The sequence below is a fragment of the Cardiocondyla obscurior genome, linkage group LG06, assembly GCF_019399895.1.
Source record: "Cardiocondyla obscurior isolate alpha-2009 linkage group LG06, Cobs3.1, whole genome shotgun sequence".
Taxonomy (NCBI): Eukaryota; Metazoa; Arthropoda; class Insecta; order Hymenoptera; family Formicidae; genus Cardiocondyla; species Cardiocondyla obscurior.
This window is the reverse complement of record NC_091869.1, coordinates 8,403,966-8,424,399: the sequence shown is the minus strand read 5'-3', so window position 1 is coordinate 8,424,399 and position 20,434 is coordinate 8,403,966. Positions and strand designations below refer to the sequence as shown.

At 50.8% G+C, this 20,434-nt stretch overlaps 1 protein-coding gene across 1 annotated transcript; it reads left to right on the top strand.

Annotated features, from left to right (window-relative positions):
• Positions 1–12,935: 12,935 nt before the first annotated feature.
• Positions 12,936–17,492, top strand: LOC139103322 (segmentation protein Runt). The gene is made up of 4 exons (XM_070657869.1): positions 12,936–14,322; positions 14,403–14,516; positions 15,905–16,012; positions 16,401–17,492. The coding sequence occupies exons 1-4, from the start codon at positions 14,001–14,003 to the stop codon at positions 16,844–16,846; spliced, it is 990 nt and encodes a 329-aa protein (XP_070513970.1). The 5' UTR covers positions 12,936–14,000; the 3' UTR covers positions 16,847–17,492.
• Positions 17,493–20,434: the final 2,942 nt, after the last annotated feature.

Genomic DNA, 20,434 nt, shown 5'->3' with positions numbered 1-20,434 from the left:
GCGACGTCGCGCCCGATCCATCGGCTCATTTATTTCCGGCGTTTTCACCGTTATTCACCACCCTGGACTCGCGCTAATGCCCTCCCTCCCGCCCCCGGCTTTTTCCTCGCTCGCTCTCTCGCGCTCGCTTATGTTCGCGACACGTTCGCGCTCCGATGCATTTTATCCCGCGCGCTCTAATGGACGTCGATTCCCCGCGGCTCGTCGTTGGCCACGGTTTTCCCTTTGATTTCGCAGCCACTCGCTCGGCCGAATTTCACGGTGCGGGAAAAAAGAATTTTTTTTTCCGCCCCCTTCCTTCCTCCCGCGGACCCTGATACAGGCATAAACCTTAATGGGTTAAAGTCCGTCGGCGTGACCGACCAGGCGACGGGGCTCGGGGCATTAACTAAAAACCGAACCGAACGGTACGCCCGGCCGCGATGGAACTACGCGACCGATGAACCAGAGAGGCTCGGAACGGGGAAGGACGCTGGAGAGCCGTGACAGGCATCGCGCTCCGGACCTCGTTGCAAAGCGCGTTGTGTACGTGTACCCAGCCCGAACACACATCGCCGGGCGCTGGAAAATGCCGATCGCCACGTCCATCGTCCCCCCCGTGGCTATCGGCGACAGTCGGCGGTGTCTCCTCTATCGTTTTATAAGCGGAACGTTTAGCTACAATTTTTTTTTTTTCCCTTTTTAATTGAGTTATTGTAATATAGAAATGAAATTTGACGTGGACGGATCGCGTGTAATTCATCATAATTAATATGAAAAATATTCGAAACTCTGACGAATACTTTTATGCCAGTCAAAGATCGATTCTAATTTCAATTTTGTTGCTTGTTCGGTCCATTTTCGTGCTGCTGCTTAATGCTTCATCCCGTGCGTAATTAATGAGAAACTCGCAAATTAGTAACTTGGAAGTAAATCGGGACGGAGCTATTCCTTTTTCACCGATTCGACTGTGCAATCCCGCGCGGGCAAGTTTCCGCGCTTAGGCCTCGAGATCCGCTTACGTCTAACGCTGACCCATTTTTGTACGAGCGATATCTCCGCGAATAACGCCATGGAAATCCCCGCCGCAGAATAAACGATAAATTACCGGCCGGAAAACTAAATACCGACCAAGCGCCGCCGACCGCATATTCGGGGGTGGAAAAAAAAAAAGGGACGAAGGGGGAGAGGGAAACAGGAAACTCGCCCAGCCTCGCGCGATTCACTCGTACACAGCATCTCTGACAACGAGAGACGAAAATCATGCGCCGCCGGGTGGCGAGAGCGTGTGCCGGGTCGGGCGATCGTTGGATCCGCGGAATCCCGGTCGATCCGCTCCGAGGGGGTAGATACGCTCGCCCGCGTTCACTCACTCACTCACTCACTCCTCTCGAAAGCCGGAAGTAGCCGTGAAAAATTTTCCCGTCGACGTGTGGTGGCCCGTGTACGAGGCCAGGACCGCGCATTTCGCGGTGTTCGGGGTGTCGGGGGTGGTTCACCAGAGAGTGTACCGCGGGTTGGGTCACGGTGGGATGAGTTCTCAACGGTGTTGGACGCGGGCGCGCGCGCGCGCGGAGAGACGGGAGGAAACGGGGGCTGCGAGACGCAAAGAGGGTAAGCGCGGCGCTCCGAGCGGTGAGTGCCGAGGGGGGTATCGCGGGGCGCGCGGGGGGAGCGAAGTGGCGGTGGTGGTGGCAGTGGGTGGCTGACGGTGAGGGTATTTGTTGGCGCGAGTGGCTAGCCAGTCGGATTACCACCGGGAGGGTGATTCGAGGGGGGTTCTCTCGTTGGGGTGGCCGCGCTCGGTTGGGATGGGGCACGGACGGCGGCGGCGAGGCGAGGTGGACCACGGGGAGACAGAGGGGGTGTGGGCGGCTGGCGCGGTATGGCATGAGTCCGCGAGCGAGCGGGCGCACACAGTGGCACTCGACGAAAAATGTAGCCAGAGAGCGACCGCCGCTGGAAAATTTACACGCATCACGAGGGCGAAGCTGAATGGCGAGGGTTAAAAGAGCATCGCTAATGGCCACCGCGTCGGTTATTTTGTGGATTTTTATAATACGACTGGCCGGCTCCCTGCGTCCGTCTCTTTCTCTCCCTTTCTTGCCCCCCCCGTCCCTTCCGCGTCCTCGTTCACCCGTCTTTTCTCTCGTTGACCTTTCGCAACTGTAGCGTCGATTTTTCGAAACGACAGATTTTCTTGCGCAAAACAGCTTTCCTCTCTCGCTTGTTTTTTTCTCTTTCGCTCTCTCTATTTTTTATTATTATTATTTTTTTTTTCGATGCCCACCTCTCGTCGATGTTTCGTGCCATTTGAAATTTCGCAGCTGAAATCGCGCGGAATTAATAATTCCCTATTAAACTGTAATTCGATCGATCGTCCCGCGCGATAGAGTTATAATTACAGCAAAGCTCGTGGAAGGATAATTTTTTTTTAATCAGTGATCGCATATCGTTTGTCGAATATATGTACCTACCGTTATTATCGCTTCGCTCGGCCGCAAAGTTTATCGATAGAGTTAGGGGCTTCAAACCGGTTTTTATCGCTACCGTTTTAAATCGGCTATTTAATCAAATTTCTCACTACTCAATCTCTCATTAACCAGAATACGGCGTGCGTTCGCGGATAAAATAAAAAAGAAAAATGAAAAAAAAGTTAAACAAGAAGGAACACCGAGCATACATAAATGAGCGTGTTTTCTCGCATTTTCGAAATTCTCAGCTTACAGAATGAAATATTTCGAAAGGAAGCGAGTTCTCCCCTGACTGTTTGACTTGCCCCTCGCGTATCCTTGCGGAAGCGCCAGTAATTAACATTACCTCTCAACGGCGCGGAGCCAAATTGTTATTTCTTCCTGGCAACAAGTAGCCTGCCAATAGGAAGCCTCGCGTAAAATTACAGACATGGTGAAAAATAATAACGTCTCGCTTGTTTCACGACGTGGTCGAAGGTAACGCTTCGCGCGCTTCCGGCATTAAAATTCGCGATCTAAATAACAACGAGCAGAATCGGGAAGCCCCCACGGCTATCTCCCGCCGATTTCGCGCCGGGCTCGGCGTTCGAACGGCGTTGCAGGAAAATAATTTTAACCTATCAAAACCTCCGTCGAGCACGCTTGGCGGGCGGCTCCGATTTCGCCACTTCAAACGTACTAGAATCAAAGAGCGTGTACACGGGCCGAATGATTTTCGACGTGCCGGAAGCCGCCGGTCGAGAGGCACGCTCGGCGCCAAGCCGGATTCCATCGCTTTTCGCCGCGTTCACCAGGGCAAGGTCGGCGGACGAGCTTTCGGAGACGGTGGTCACCCTCCTGCACGACGACGTAACGCTAACCCAGTGAAATAGATAGCCGTCTCCGGCTGATATCGCGGCGGACGCGGAGATAGTGGGCAGAGGGGACGCCGGAGCGGAGGGCGCGCGAATCTGCATGCGACGTAGCCGAAGAGCGCGGGCTGACCGAATTCGTCCATATATCGCGGGGCCAACAAACCGACCGAATCTCGACAGGACGGATGGGTAGGCCGCGTTTTCACCGTCGCCACTCCGCACACGCGGCCGCCACACCACGGCGAGAGAGCGAGAGGCACGGTCGTACTTCAGCCCTCTTCGTTCCCCCCGGTGCATATATACGCGCGCGTGCGGACTCTCTCGCCGGTTTCTCTCGTAACGCGCCGCGTCACACCGGTACTCTACGAGGCCCGCGAAAGCTTCATCCCACGATGAGCGACAGAGATAGAAAGAGAGCGGCGCAAAGGGCGCGAGAGAGCCGGCGGAGCGAGGGAGATGGACCGGGGGCGAGGAAAGTGGGAAGAGAGAAAGCGCGCGATACTCTCTGGCAGCGCAGCTCGGCACTCCGCAAATTTTCAACCGCCACCCACTCGACCGCTACCCCCGTGCCACCCCGTCTCATCCTCCGAGCCTCACTTGCTCCCTTTCCCGCGCGTCCCGGCTCACCCCCGCGACCCATCCTCTATTCGAGCTCGTTTTTGCCGCGTCCACCGCCAGATCAATGGGGTTGCTAACACGGGTAGGTATATATGTCCGCGTCCCCACCGCCCCCGGTCAGTTCAGTTCACCCCTCCCCCCTCGCTTACGCCCGCGCCTCCGCTCCGCGAATCCGCCCGATCCCTCGGCCGAGCCCTCTCTACCCTCCCCCTCGGAGTACCTCTCCGCGATTCTGTACAGGGTGATTATAAAGTTTCACGCAACTGATACTGATGGACCGATGAATGAGTCGATTGTTCCTCGCGAGGGAGGCCGAGGAAACCGCGGATCGAACTTGCGCACCGAGAAAAACGACGACCGCCTCTTCTCGAACAATTTGAAACCGAGATAGTCGCGGTAAAAAAAAATGCCCACAAAAAACAGCTCATTACAACGAAATTAAAAAAAAAAATAAAAATAAAAAAAAATAAAAAAAAAACAGACGTATTGTCCGAGGATTCGATAATCAAAAATCGTTCCGCGAGCTCTTTGCAGTCGCGAACGTCTACAGGGAATTAAATTTATTTCATCAATAATATTTTAATATTCCGTTTATCGGCTTTTGCAGTATATATTTATACGTTTTGACGGTAACTCGCGCTAACGCTGACTCTTTTTTATCAATCTGTAACTCGATGAGCCGCGACCTGCGAGCTACGCGCGACAGTCGGGAAGAATCGATCGATAATTCTATTTCGGTTACGGACAATTACGACTGATTCGACCGCTAATCAACGGCGCAGCGAGTGGTTTTCTCCCCGGCAATCCGACAAATATCCTCGGAACCATCTGAAAACGTTATATAGATCACTGTGTCCATCGGCGCCCCACTTTGCGCAAGGGCGGTCTGAAAAGCGGTAAACCGTGAAACTGGCACGGAACGGCGAAAAATAATACCTCGATCGCTGCCGCTAATTAACGAGTCGCTTATAAAAGTGCGCGCGTAAAAAATCTTCCGGAGCGAAAAAAAAACGCGGCCTCGTCGTTAAGAAAAGAAACCAGCGGCTCGGTAAACGCGTTTCCGGACGGACGGAATAATTGGCGGTGGGAAAAACACCCGCAGCTTTCGATATCGCTATTTTCATAAAAGGTGGGGCGCCCCTCGCGAGGGCGGCTTATTAAATTCAGGAAACTTAAACACCACCTGTTGAAGGTCTTCGGCCGTCGCGGTGTCGTCCCGAAAACGCCCGAGAGTCGCCGCACACGTTAGAAGCATTTTTCAAATCGAGAGGTCGACGAGCGATTTTATTCGCGGCGTAAAATCGCGGCCGGGAGCCGCGCCGATTTGGACAACGGCCAGCAATCCCTTGGAGGGACAACCGTAAGGAAAAATGTGTCTCGCATGGCTCTTTCTTTTCTGTTTTTTTTTCTTTTTTTCCCTTTTTTAATTTTCGCCGGCCGCCAAATTAGTCGGCAGCCATCATCGGTGTCGCGCATGTGATCGCCAGTCCAATCGGCGTTCCGATTCAGCGGCTCGTAAAACAATACGCGACTGATTACTCGATAACTTTCGCACGGCCGAGATCGGAGGGGGCTGGGGAGGGGCGGGAAATGATGCAGTTGCAACATCCGAGTCCGGCTTTTGCGATTCATACGCAATGGAATTACTGGTTTACACACGCCGCTGCTGCCGCCAACAGTCGCATACGAATGCCGATATATTATATCGCGAGAGCAGGGCGTAGCATGAAGTGCGGCGGGATTACGTTAAAGATCTTATTATGTTAAAATAATCCCTTTGACTTGGTAATTAATTGCGATTTATATTGCAAGCGGGCGGAGATTAGCGTTGCGAAAAAAGCTTCCTTTTTAAATAAATATAACAGAATGGAGAAAAATGTGATTCAGTATAAAGTAAAATATAAATATACACTATCAAAATCACTAAAGAAGATACTGCTGAATCATGATCGCAGCTTTCTGGAAAAAAAAAAGAAAAAAAAATATGCCCCGGTTTTAGAAGTACCGCCGCTTTCAGATTAGGAGCCACGCGACCGGTTGTTTTCTCTCGCGTCAGCTCAGGGATCGAGAATCGAGGGATAGCGAGGTTTTAGGCATGCCTCGGTTGATCGATCGTCGAGCCTGAAGAGGCTCTACGGAGAAGAACGTTCGACAGCCGTGACGCGGCGAGAGGTTGCCGCAACCGGGAACGGCTACTTCAAAGTCCCACCGGGCCGGTGCGGTCTCGCGCGGAACCGAAGAGATCCCCAAAACATCTGTCAGGTATCACTCCTCCCAACACCGCTGTGTCCGCGTTAAATCAGGTGAGCGATTCGCACAAAAGCGAACGACGACGGCGCGCGCCCTCCCGGCCCTCCGCTCCTCGAGCGCCCTGCAAAAGTGCACCGTCGCGGAAGTTACCTCTCTTTGTGCCCTTCTTTCGCGTCCTCGTACGCGAACAAGAAGCACTCGAGAACAATGCCAATTTTCTTTTGTCGAGCTTTCTTAGAATACATTAAGAGGCAAAGAGCAAGCACATCATCAGGTATTCTACGTTACGGAACCTAATTGAAAAAAAATTACGATGAAAGATAAAATAAAATTGTAGAGCGATACGAGGGCAGATACCAAGATAGCGGGACCGAAGTGAAGACACGCGGAGAGGTCTGTTCAGCCGGCCTCACGAAAAATACTGAATAAATTTTACCGGACGTTTATTTCAATACGCTGTTTACACTTGCAATATAATCATCGAGCTTTTAGCTAAATCGTAAAAATCCGCTAACTTTTTTCTGACACAATTTTTCCGTGACGCTACTTTTATACGTTATACATGAGGAGGAATATATATATATATATTTTTTTTTTTTTATCAGATATTGCGTACGAAAAACTACAGTTGATTAAGCCATGGGAATTATCGTTTACGGCCGGCGCAACGCGGATTTACAATAAATCAAATATAAAGAAATTCCTACGATATCGTGTTAAATACGAAAATATCGCTCCTCTAATCATTTCCGTCCAATCACCGCGAAATTCAATCGGCTCTTCATAATCGCGAAATAATTGTGACTTATTCAAGATGCAGTGAAGATTCTCGCAACAAGCGCGCGCCGTCGAGATAAAATATCGTCCGCGATTTAATTCATCTCGCGGAACACGATGCGCGGGTCAGATCATCGAATCAAACGTGTTCGGCGTAAAAAATTTACGCGCTTCTAAAGTCGACGACGTACATCTGCTTCTCTTTCCTCCCCGTTTTCAGTTCGTAAAATTCCCCCGCGGCCGAACGAATTACAACTAAACGCGAGCTATGCGATTAACACGTCAAGATGACACAAAAGCGGTCTTGGGATATGTCACGGGAATTACTTTCCCTTTTTTTCTTTTTTTTCTGTTTTTTTTTGTTGCACACTACGCCGGGAGCGAACCCCTCCGATTATGTTTGCACACATGACACGTTTGTCTGTGGGGTACCATGACACACCGCGCGCCCCGTCGCCGCGACGAACCGTTTCTCATCTAAAAAAAAAAAAAAGCGTCGAGAATGGTTGAAAGAGACTCAACAAATGTTTGCGCGCTTTCGAGAGGCCCGCGGTGATCCACTCAAGATCACCAAACGCCACAATAGCACCCGTAATGTAATCCCGCCCGATCACTTTGTCATCCGCCTTGCCGTCGCGCCGCATCTCGCTCGATCTGAGAAAGAAAGAGTTTAACTCGGGACTAAATATTTTGCCGAGCCCGCCAAATCGGATCTTACGCCCTGAATGGAGTAATCTTCTCGTATAAGAATTCTATGAAAATAACGATTTCGGCAAATATTTGATCGGGCACTTTTCACTCCGGCTCGACTGGGATATACGGCCGCGCGAGGGTGCAAATAAAGGGTGCATATTCCTCAAGAACCCGAGGAAGTTCGTCAAAGCTACTCTCGCCAATCGATATTAGTCGAGAACGAAGGTGAATTATAAATCGGGCCAGGTCTTCAGACTTCGGCGTTTCCCCGAAGCGCCATGAAATATGCAACGGTCTTAGAGGGTAGTTTCGATCCGAAAACGAGCGGGGAAGGAGCAGCCGTTAAAATGGAATTAACACCCCCCCGGTCCGTCCGAAAGTGGGGAATCCGCCCTGAACTATTCGCGGCGATCGTTCGACCGGCTGGTCCCTTCGCGTTCGGAAGGGATCGACGTGTTACTCGGGTTGCTTTTGCGAGAAATTATGTTAGAAAGTCGGTAGCGCAAATTACTATGTAGAAATCAATAAATCGCGATTATTTATGCGATCGCGCGTTCACGTCGAGAGGATAAAATAATTTCGGGCCGGACACTCTTCCTCGGCTGAAATCACTTTAAATCCACAACCGCTAAGCCGCGTCTCATTAGTGTTTTACGCGAACGCCAGTCCGCGCCGCATTTTACGATTCTAATGATGGCCAGCTTGTCGGGCCGAAGCGCAGCTACTCTAATAAAATAAATCATGCGCGGTGGTGGGAGGCCCCGGCGCTGCGAACAGCGCTGCCGGTTCAAATTAATCCCATTGTGCCTGGATTTGGTCGGAGCGCCAATTAAACGGATTATTATTATCGGTACCGTCATTACTTTTTGTAAAAACACCCCCCGTTAACACGGGGCAAATCAAAAAGTTTCCCCGATCGTCCGTGCATTATTTTTCACCTGGCAACGAATGTCGCATATTGCGTTGCGCGAGATTAGATTTGTATTTTTCCAAACGCTCCTATGTTTTTAAAGAGCTCGCTATAAACTTTTTAGAAACGCGCATCATGTTTTTCGCGATGATAAACGACCGGACGTGGTGCCAAGCGCAGCGTTCTCTCGGCAATGTGATAAAAAAATAAATAAAAAATTGATAAATCACGACAGTCATTGCAAAATTAACATTATTTAAGAAATAAAAATGTAAGATATATATATATATTTTTTTTATATAAATTAAACAAGAAATATTTTTATTCCATCGCTAATCGACGATGACTCCCGACCCTTTGATTGCGTCTAATTCAACGGGATAGCGCCGAGCAACCTGCTCCAGCCGTTCCCAGTTCCCCGCGTTTTCGAAATCTCGCTTCTGGCTCTATCACACGTGCGTCTCGCTTCCCCTCCCTCCCCCCCCCGCGAATTCCCGGCTGCCACATGGTCGAGGTATACGGCGGGTCGTGGCGAAGATGGCTACCGGAAATTGCTGGGTGACCTTACTTAGGAGTTAGCGCTGGAACTTAAAGGGACGTAGGGACCGTTGAAGGGTTATCGCATCGCCCAGGGCTCGAGAAGGGCACGAGCATTAATGAGGCAATACTACGAGAGAATCTAACTCCGTTCCATCCGAACTCGATGAGCCGTCCCGGATTACATTGTCTTCGGTCTTACTTGATTATGAGATAGTCGGCGTTAATTCGCGCGACGTCATTGCCCGCGACGTCGATTATTTTGTTTAAAAATATATCCAGACGGGACGCCGTCGCAAAGATTTATCACGGAAAACTAACGTCTCTCTGTTGTTACACGTTCTTTGAGTTTACTTTGATTAATTTTTCTATTAATTTTGAAGCACTCGAGACGAATCCCGTTAAATCGAGCCCAGCGCGACGATAATAAGCGGAAATATATCTTTGACATCTCGACTCGTGACGACGGCTATCGGATTTCTAAGCTTCATCAGTACCACGTGCGTCATACTAAAATTGTTCAATCAAGATTTGTCACGTAGTACCGATTTTCCACACATATTGCATTCTCTCTTTCTCTCGTCCCTCCGTCTCCCTCTTTCTCCCTCTTCGGTCCGCCCTACATCCACTTCGCGTAGGGTTCGTAACAATACTAGCATGCTAGATAAGGGGCTGCAAGTAATAATGCCCCGGGGCATCGATCATGGGACACGAATGCAAGCGTGCGTTGGTATATAGAATTTCAAAAAACAAGGCGCCGTCTTCAAGTCCGCGTCTAAAATTACTTTATCATTTTTCTTCGACGTATTACAAATAAATTGTATCGCATCGCCACTCTTAACTAACGCAAATTGCTTTATTCTCGCAGATACTGCTTATCAATAAGAACGCAAACCGCGCGAAATAGTCATATCGCAAGTCCGGCCGGATTCGAACGTAACCGGGCACGTCCAAATTTTTCGAAGTTGCCACGAAAAAAAAATTTCTCCGCCTGCGCGAAATCAAACTAATGGAAATCCACGCAAATCCACGTAGATTGAAATAAAAATCCTATCTCCATCTATCGGAGATGTATAGGATTTTATATACCGGACACGATGTCGTCCAGAATTTTATGGCGGCGTATTTTCGAACATTAAACGGCGCAAATTTAAGGGGAACCGCTGTCGAAGCCTTCGGAACCTGTTACAAACTCGGTTCGCATGTCAAAAAAAAAAAAAAAAATTGCGTGAAACCTATCTCCATACTCCAATGCAATTTTTTTTTTTTTTTTAATTATCTAAAAAAAAGTTATTTATATAAAATTTATTGGATCACGAGGCGCGGCGATATTAAACAAATTTCATATTGTAACAGAAGATAACAAGCACATAATCGCGTCTCTGTCGATGCTGCGAAGACTTCTGCCCGGCACAAATGCATCTGTTTGTACGCGCCGGTAAATTGTGTACGTGTACGAGGGTGCGTCCGAGGGGTGCGTCCCGAACACGTGACGCCTGATTCATACACAGACTGCTACGGAATCAATTTGTAATCTTGACTCGAATTAAGGACAACCGGGCCGAGAGGTGGAGTGGAAGGAAACGCGAGCGACGTAGACAGAGATGTGTTTATCAGTAAACGAGTGTGGCATTCGGGCCGAGAATGCGCCACGGATGTACCGGAATTCGGGCTGTCTCGTGCCGTGGGCATTATAGTCGGGTTGGTAGGTTATTAGGTGCGCCAGCTAATAGGCGTCGATATAGCGTATTAATGGCAGGTAACCGGACGGCGATAATGGGTATCAAAGGGTCCGGGGTATCGCTGAGCGGCCCCGATGGGACGTGCGAGCTCCGATGGCTTTTACTTGCCGCGTTTTATGGAAAAATATGGGCGTAATGCCATTAACCGGACGCGATTCCCGGCGCGTCCCTAATGCGTGTTTGCGTTTTTCGGACGGCGCGACGGAGGACCTCCATCAGCCGGCGGAGTCGAGCGCAAATCCGCGAAAAATGTGTAACATCGACGGATAAAATTTAAAGCTCGCCGTGGACGAGGTAAAGTGCTGCGCGAGGGAGGGAGACCGGCAAATCTATACTAACTATCCGCCAATCGGACTGCAACGCCGAACGTTCGAATATGCAGCCGCGCGGGGAAGAAGAATGCGAGTTCGCGCGCCGCGATTTTTCTCTGACCCCCGCCAAGGGGTTTTTTTTTCTTTTTTTTTTTTCTTTTTTTTCTTTTTTTTGTGAAAGGGGCCGAAAGAGAGAAAGCGCGATAGGAATGCGTCGCGTCCCGTAAGATCGTACATAACTCCCCTTTGTCGCGCGCCATGCCGAACTTAACGTGCGAGCGCGCTCCTGACGAGAGGAGAACCGGCGAAAGAGAGCCGGACGAGACAAAAGGATGCAGCGGCGGGCGGGGGCGCGGAAGCAGAAAATGATCGGAGGCAACGAAAACGGAAACAAAAGCGACGCGAGGCGATACGCAGTATGGCGACGCTTCCGGTTCGCTCACCGCACACAATGCGCTCTCTCGTGTTAACTCTTGTGCCCCGCTTCGCTTCTCGTCGCTGCTCCCCGGTACCTCGCGTCTCCCATATCTCTCGTCTATCCCTTTCGCCGAAAGGTATCCGTTCTCCGCGAAATTCCGCGACTCTGATACGCGACTCCGGCGCGTTACACGAACCGCCGTTAAAAGTCGAAAGGCTCCGGCGCTTCGCGTTACTTTCAGCCGCGAACGCAAGCACCCTTAAATTCTCACCGGCGCCTAGCGAGTAATCTCGGTCCTATTATTTTTCCCGCGACAACCGGGAAATTCCCTTCCGCCGTTTCGCCGCGCGAATGTGGATATTAAACCGCGCGCAATCTTAATTTGGAAAATGCTCGGGACAATGGACGTTCCGGTATTAACGACTTCGTGCGCGACAATGATCGCGCGGACCTTTCAGAAGTTTCCGGGCACGACGTGACATTTGACGCGCGGCTCTATAGTCGTCGCACTAGGCGATATTAAAACGGTGGCCCTTTTGCTGGGCACTGGCAGGGAAGCGGAAGAGCCCTAACGCGCGCAGGGGTGTTTTAAGAAATTAGTCGCCATTGTCGCGAATCGCAGATGCGATCTTAGAGCGCCGCTTTCTTCCGGCTGGAATTTACAGCGAGCGCTCGCGCATTGTCACCGAGGTGTCTTTCTGCAGAAGGGTATTGAGCGCAATTTGGTTTACGCCGTGCGAAAGAAGCTCGATGACGGTGTTTTAATCAAAGTGGCGAGCTCAAACGAGCGACGAGAGCGAGGAAAAAAAAAAAAGATACGTGATTTGATTTTCCCAAAACAATCGTGTAAAATGCGTAAAATAAACATTTCCGCCTGCGCTCCCGCGAGCGCGCCTCGTACGAAACACGCTGTTCATTTATTATCTCTCGCAAAATGTATCCATTTTAATGGACTTCAAATTAGCGCGCTTGCATTATATGCATTGTCCTCGATATGCTTGCGCGCGTTTTAAAGTGACTTCGTGCCCGGATGTTTATTAGACACTCGGCCTGGAGTTCGGTCAACGCGATACTGAGACTATACATCATAGATTAAAGCATTAAAATGTTAAATAATAATTTTTACAAAAACGTTGTGCAACATTAAAAAAAAAACAAAACAAAAATGTATACAACACAAACGTTGCAGAGGAGACGCTATGAAATATTTTCAATGTACCGATTTTTCAATTGACTTGCATATTAATTTTTTTTTTTTTTTTTTAATACTTTCACCCATTCTATTTATAGATAACAACGTAACACGTGAAGTAATATATAATTAACAATAAAATTACCAGAATATTAAATGTTTGCATTTCTTATATGTAACATGCATATTTAACGTTTACCTTTGTTTGCTAAAATGTACATAAAATATGTACAAATTAGTCTCAAATTTTTATGTAAAATGTGGTATTTTTGTTTAAATCTCACCCGCCTAATCTATTTAAAAAATAAATTAATAAATGAATATTTGTTACGCTTAAAAAATGGTGACTTAATCGCGGTGCACCGCTCAGATAAGACGCATCGAGTCTTGGAGGTCAAGAAACGCGTGCAGCTGTCGGACCAGATCTCTCTTGCGCGTGGTGGGGCGATTCGAACACGTGCGCGTGAGAATTTACGTCGTCACGTAAGCGTGGCGTAGGTGGCTAGGTTAGTGGAAAGGTGGCGACGAGACCGGCGTAACGAGGAGAACAGAAGGCGAAGGCAGAGAAACCGAAGGAAGGAAGATAGACGAGGCGAAGCGAAGAGGAAAGGACAGGGGCCCCCCGGTGCGAGAAAGCGAGCGCAAGCGGCCGAGATGGAGGGAGCGCGAGAGAGAGGCCGAGTGGGTACGCTAAGGAAGAGCGGAGGCGCCAAGCCACCCTTCGCGTGAGCCAGGCGGCAGGCAGGCAGCCCCTTTCGCAAAGCACCCCCTAAGCCTGGTTAGGGGTGAAGGCGGCGAGCCGCGGAGGCCACAACACGACCGCCGTCCTCATTGGTCGACGCGCTTGCTCTGGGTGGGGCTCCGGAAAAATTGGAGGGGAGAAAAATCCCCCCTAAATAGCTGCGGCTACGGCTGCGAAAAACTAGAATCCGCTCAGCCGGCACCGAGTACGCGTCGGGTTGCTTCAACGTTTTCACCCCAGTTCCGCGGAGGTGCCAATCGAAACGGAGATTCAAATCGGGAGGCCCACAATGGAGCTCCTTCGCTGAGAGCCAGGGGGGAGAAAAATAATTAAAAAAAAATATGTGTCTACGACCGCCTGTTCGAATGTGATGACAGTGAATATAACGAGGAAAATTGTGATCGATCGTGTTCGTCAATAAAGTGTTTAAAACGGTTCGAGCTGATAGTTGAAACGACATTGAAACTCTCTAGCCTGTTGGATTTCCCGTTGCAACTATAAGAATGCACCTACGGGACAGTCCTCTGGGGGTGGACACCCTCAGAACGCTCCACGATTCCCTCAGAAGATGCCACGGCGATCTGGTGACGACGGGCAGTCCCACCATCATGTGCAGCTCACTGCCGTCGCACTGGCGATCAAACAAGTCTCTTCCCGTTGCTTTCAAGGTCATAGCTCTCGACGACGTCATAGACGGCACGCAGGTCACCATCAAGGCGGGCAACGACGAGAACTGCTGCGGCGAGCTGAGGAACTTTACGGCGACCATGAAGAACCAGGTCGCCAAGTTCAACGATCTCAGATTCGTCGGCCGCAGCGGAAGAGGTGAGATAAGAATCCGAAATCGCCCGCTCGAGTTCCCCTAATCACCCGCCGAACTTTAAGCAGCGATCTTTCACTTACAGGAAAATCGTTCACTCTAACGATCCAGATCAACACGATGCCCTACCAGGTGGCCACGTACACCAAAGCCATCAAGGTTACCGTGGACGGGCCACGCGAGCCGAGGTCTAAGTCGAGTAAGTTGATACATTAATAATAACACGTTTAATTTCGCCGGCAACGCTACTAATTAGCACCTGGCGGTAGCCAGAATGGTCGGAAGACAAGGTCGACAACTAAAGAGACATTACCTGCGTCTGGCAGTCGACGGTAATCGCGGCGAACTTTAGAACTCCCGGTAAAGCAATTAAAAAAAAAAAAAAATTTGATTCTCCAGAATTTCAGAGTTTTTGAAAACGGACGCAAACTCGCGACAGATTTTTTTTTTATTCCTCTTTCAGCGTAGATCAGCGTCGTAAAATAAAAAGAAAAAAAATTACAGAAATCACGAAAAATAGTCTAACGAGGAGACAGAAGGGGGGTGGGGTTACAGCGTCGCTAGGAATGGGGTGGCGTCCGAGCGGCGGGTCCGAAAGTCGTCGGAAGCTCCGTGACCACCGGCGGGATCCGCAAACGGGCGTCGGGGCCTCGCGGGCGTTTAATAATCCGGCGTATATCTGGTGGACCTCAAACCGCGAGGTGGTGGCGGTGCCGCCGAAACGGTGTCGAGCCCTCGGCACCGAGCGTCGGCTCGCACGTGCACGGCCGAGCGCGCGCACATGCACGGCCGCGCAAGAGCACATGCAGCACCCACACATACATTCATACACGCACCCGCACACGCATACGCGGACCGCGACGCACACAAATGGGACCTGGCAGCGTGTCAAGCCGCGAGAACGAGGTCTTCGTCGGCGGCGGGCGCTCTTTAGCCGCCGCCGCGTTTATTTTTTCCCCGAAAACGCCGCCGCCGGTCGTGGCCCACTAAGCCCGGACTGTTTACCGGCCGGCTACCGGAGGGAGAGAAAGACGTCGAGAGAGACGCGGAAGATGGTACCCGGGGAGCTACGAGGAGAGGCAGACGCCTGCAAAAGAAGCCGCGTTTACGCGTTTGTTTATCGCACCGCATATGGCGGTAGCATGTGCCGCGCCGCGAAGGCTCACGCCACGTCGTAATAACGGATTTTATGCCGCGCTCGTATAAACAGAGATACACTAGCTGCTCCACCGGATCGCCCAGGGGAGCGCAGTTAATCCTCGCTTTTATAGATCTTGGGTGGCCGGTCCCCCTTCCCCCCCGCAGTCCGTCAGCTTCTCAGCCGCGTCACAGAGGTTTCGTTCCCCGAGTAAAATTCGTTGCAACGGCTCTACGTGTCTCTTTTTCTCTCGCAAATTAAAAATTAAAAAAAAAAAGAGAGAAAAGAAAAAAAAACACTTTGGCCGCGAACGTAAACTGCGAAAGAATCCGGCGGATCGTAAAAGCAGCACCGATAACGTGGACCGAAAGAAACGATGAAATCTATTTTCAACGCAAAGGCCGCCGGCGCGCGAACACGTAATCAAACGTTTCCGATTTGTTTTACAGATTATCAGTACAGCGCCGGATTTCCCGGACTCGGCCTATTCAACCCCTGGCTGGACGCCGCGTACTTGAGCAGTCCGTCCTGGCATCTGCCGCATCCCTTGGTCAAAGGTAAAAAACTCGCAAAAAAAAAAATAAAATAAAATAAAATAAAATCTCGCGAAGAAAAATGTCGCATTCTACGTATCGCGAAAGCGCGAAGAAAAGAAAAAAAAAAAAACTTCTAAAAAGAGAGCCCGCTCGCGAGAGAGTTCACGTTATCGATTTCGTCGAGTTCGCGACGCCTGCCGATGATTCATACTCCGTGCGCTGGACCGAGGGGTGAGTCTGAGCTCTCTTTTTCCCACAGCGGACCCCTCTACGGTATCCCCCTCGGCGTCGCGCGTCCCGCGGCCGCGCACATCCCTTTCGCCGTTGAAACAACAATGCGACTTACTACTACTAATGCCTTCGCCCCCGCGAGCGGACGGCCGGGATTAACCGATTCTTTCTTCCGCAGGAGCGGTGCCCTCGCCCCCCGATCTGTTCAACTCGCCCTTCTCGCCGATCCTGACGTACCCGTTCGAGTACGTCAACAACTACCACGACTACGCGGCACTGACGACCAACGCGTCGGCGACGAACGCGATGACCTCGGTGCTGGCGATCGCGACGAGTCCGTCCAGAACACCGCCCAGCCCGAGCGAGTCAGGCAGCGAGTCCGCGACCGAGGAAGTTCGCAGCGCCTTCGTGCCCTTGCGGCACAACACTCTGCCGGCAAGCACGTCTTCGTCGTCATCGTCGCCGGACAGGAACGCAAAACGGTCTATCGAGGGTACGAAGAACGAGCTCAAGGCGCCCACCGCGCTCATCTCTCAAAGAATATCGCCCACCCGGAGAAGCCCTTCGCCTACGAAGCTCTCACCGCCATCCGCAAAGGTTTGGCGGCCCTACTCGAAGTCGTAGAGACTCTACTGAGCAGAAACGACGTCTCGAATATCTTGGAGGAAGGCTAGTGAAATAAAAACCGCGTCGCCGCGATGGTAGACGAGAGAATCAATGACTAACTTTGGAAATCGACGGGACTCTGAATTTTTTAACGCGTAAAACGCGTCCGGTGAAATCTAAAAATTATTGAACAGCTACAAAAATAATCATTAACTTTTGTCTTTAAAGCAGGCTCGGCGCGAGATATACACCCGAGAACGTTTCGTCTACCATCGCGGGCAAACCCGTGTACCAAGTTTCGCGGACTAACGACGAGTTTTACGAATTTTATCGTTGGAAAATTCTAAGATTTCGGAACTGCGCAAACCTGAACGGGTGTACATATGGAAATGAATTGTATATAAACCGTGTATATAGTTCGTGGACAATAAGATAGTTACGGAGAGACAGAGATTTATTAACATTTTGTGTGTTCACGGAAGTACTCATATAAGTAAATGAGTGAAAGAGAAAACGAAAGAGAGAAAGAGAGCGAGAGAGCGAGAGAGACCAAAAAATCATAGAGATATTGATATTATTTATAAGCCAGAGTTTTAATGTACATAGATGGTAGAAATGCAACGAGATGAATAAAATCGAAAAATTCACCGAAAAAAAAAAAAAACTTGAGCAGTTTGTCGTACTTGATCACGTCCTTTTCAGCACCTTTAAAGTTCGTTTTAACGATCGATCACCATTATGCGCCGAGGATGATCGATATCGTCGCGCGATCCATTCTTAAAAGTGTCAAGAAAGTGTCGGCGAGCGGCCCGAACGTCGCGCACAGAAAGGAAGAGCATGAAAGAGAGCGTCGCGGTCCGTGCCGCCGCAAGGGGGATCCATATTTTTTTGTCGCGATTTAAATCTGAATGGTCGCAGCGTCGCGCAATCGTCCCGGCCTCTCCTGTGTGCGCAAGGGATCCCATACGGCGGGCACAAGGGCGGAGAATGGTTTATATCGAGGGGAGTGCGTGAGATCTGTATTAGTACCTATAGGTCCGGGGGACACCAGAGGTTCTCAGGTCGAGACAAAATCTCAGGCCCAGGGGTTCTTTGCACGCGGTGTTCGACCGGATCGCTCACGAACGGACGGCAGCTTCTTCGTGAGAAATTTCGGCGAGCGCTTAACTAACGTGCCCCGCGAGATAAACGTAAAACACGACGCAACCGCGGTTCGATAACGCGCCGGCTCATCCGACGAGATGTCGCGTGACGGCGAAATGTCCGCCGGGACCGTGCCGCATCACGCCGAAACACGACCTGGGGTAAGGGACAGTTTTTTTTTCTGAATTGTTCCGGCCGTGTTTGTCAACGGGCGCGCGCGGAGAGCACGGGCGCAGTTAATCTCGGTGACGTCGAATAACTCAATTCTCGCATTCCGAGTGCAGGTGCGACGTGTGTACGCGCCGCCTGCCGATGTATGTGCCCTCGGAACGGAAAAAAAAAAAAAACGAAAAAGAAAATAAAAAAAAACGCGGGGGTATCGATACGCGGCGCGTAACTGTGACGCGATGTAAAATCTTGATCAGATCAGCCCTGATTAGAAATCGCGAATCCGCGTTGAAATCTAGAGAGCGGCGGATCGAACCCCGGCAGATCTCGCAGCTTTCGGGCCACGCTTAATGGGATTAATCCCCCGGCGAGAAAATGAGAACCGCGTTGACGCCCCGTGACCGTGGGGCCGCTTGCTGACGAGTAGACAACGGAGCCAAGCAACCATGAAGGGTCACCGCATCAACCGAGGCGAGCCGATTCAAGCCAATCCGACGCGCGAGCCAGCCGGCGCTAACTAATGTTTGCTCAAAGAATCGTCATGTATAATTGAGTCGGGTTGAACGGGAGGAGGAAAAAAAAAAAAAAAAAAAATCAACGAGCGAACGTGCGGATCCCCGAGCCGAATAATCGACTTTTCGGAGCGCGGACTCCTCCACTAGCGATTCCGAAACAAACCGCCCTTATTAGGCGAGCCCTTTCGGGCATTTTACGTGGTGCAACGTCGCGCGCTCTACCCCGCGATCTCAATTAGCAATCGAGGGAAAATGAACGTTTTTCGAGATAACTGCATCTATAGCAGCTGCAAAATTTGCATGCGCTCGCAAAGGCTCGGTTACGCGCGTAACAACGCACCTCATCGGACGTGAAAGACTCGTAACGCGCGCGCGATAAAAGTTTGAAAATTAAATTCGACAGAATTACTGCGACAATTGGCCAATTGGTCGCAGCAGAGATCGACGGTGGAATCGACAAGGGAACGAGCGGCTGGAGTATAATGCGACGCGGAAGGAGCGGTTGATTCGCTTCGTCGACAGGCCGATGGGAGGACGCGCGATCCTCTTCGCCTAGAATCGCGAGGACCCTGGTTTGAGGGTCCTAGAGTTAGGCAATCAGCGCTGATGAGGGGGCCAGGTCGAGGGGCGAAGGGCTCGGACAATTAGTAGGTACCCCGCCCACGCTCTCGCCTGTGTCGCTCTCGCTCCGGTTCACCTGGGCCGACAGCGCGCCGACCGCAGGCCGCCACGCATGCGAAAGAGGCCTGCCAGAGGATGCGGGGGGTGTCCAGGGCTTCGTTTACGTACGTAGATCGCGTTGTACGCACCGGATTACGCGCCCGTAAAGGTCCTCTCTTCACGGTTGCGGAGGCAGTGTCAACGCGAGCGATCGGCCGATGTAAACCGGCGACACACAGCCGCCGCTTTCGCGAAAAACCGATGAAGTCGTCGCCGCAAAAGCGCGAAAAATTTATTTTTATCGCGCGAGAAGCGGCACGCTCGAAAACTAAACCGCGATAAATTAGAAACGAATCGGTTCGCTAACAATTTCCCTGTCTGTGGTTATTATTATGTTTTTTTTTTTTTTTTTTTCATGGACAATAAAAAATAAAAATTAACAAAGACTTATTTTCAAAGGATCCTGCTGACGTTTTTCCCGACGGCTCGCTAATTGTTTTTACGATAAAACGTGTCGAGGATTACACGGCGTTTCGCGAAAGTCCGGAAAAGATTGTGGGAACCGGGAAGTCGCGGAGATAATAAGCTTTCCTCGAGAGGAATTCGCGAAGACGAGTCTCTTCTTTCCCTCATTCCTCGACGAAACGCAGCCGCCGGCGTCTTCAAGGGACGCCCCCGTACTTCGAACTTAACGTCTTTTGCTCGCGGTACCGCTCGGGGAGGCGAAGGTAAAAGCGAAAGCGCCGCGTCGCGCGATCTTAGGAAAAAACGTTTAACGAGCTGTTTTGCATCGCAATGCCCCGACCTCGTTATCGGTTATCGACCCGCTCGCGGCTGCTGTCGCGGATTAAAGAGCACCTGCCCCGCAGGCACGTGCACGTCACGTAGCGCATTTCGCGCACACGTTTGTTTCCGCTGAGGCGCCGTTTGATCCGTCGATTGGCGCGTCCGGGGTAACGGGGCCGCTGAAAAGGCGAATTGTTTCGCGGAAACCGCCGATTTTCAGGCCACGCTCGCCGCTAAATCGCCGCGCCGTCGCTCCGCGAAACGCGGATCGATCTTTCCACATTTGTTTCCGAGAGGAAACTTGTTTTTTCGCTTGTAAAACGGGCCCGCCGCC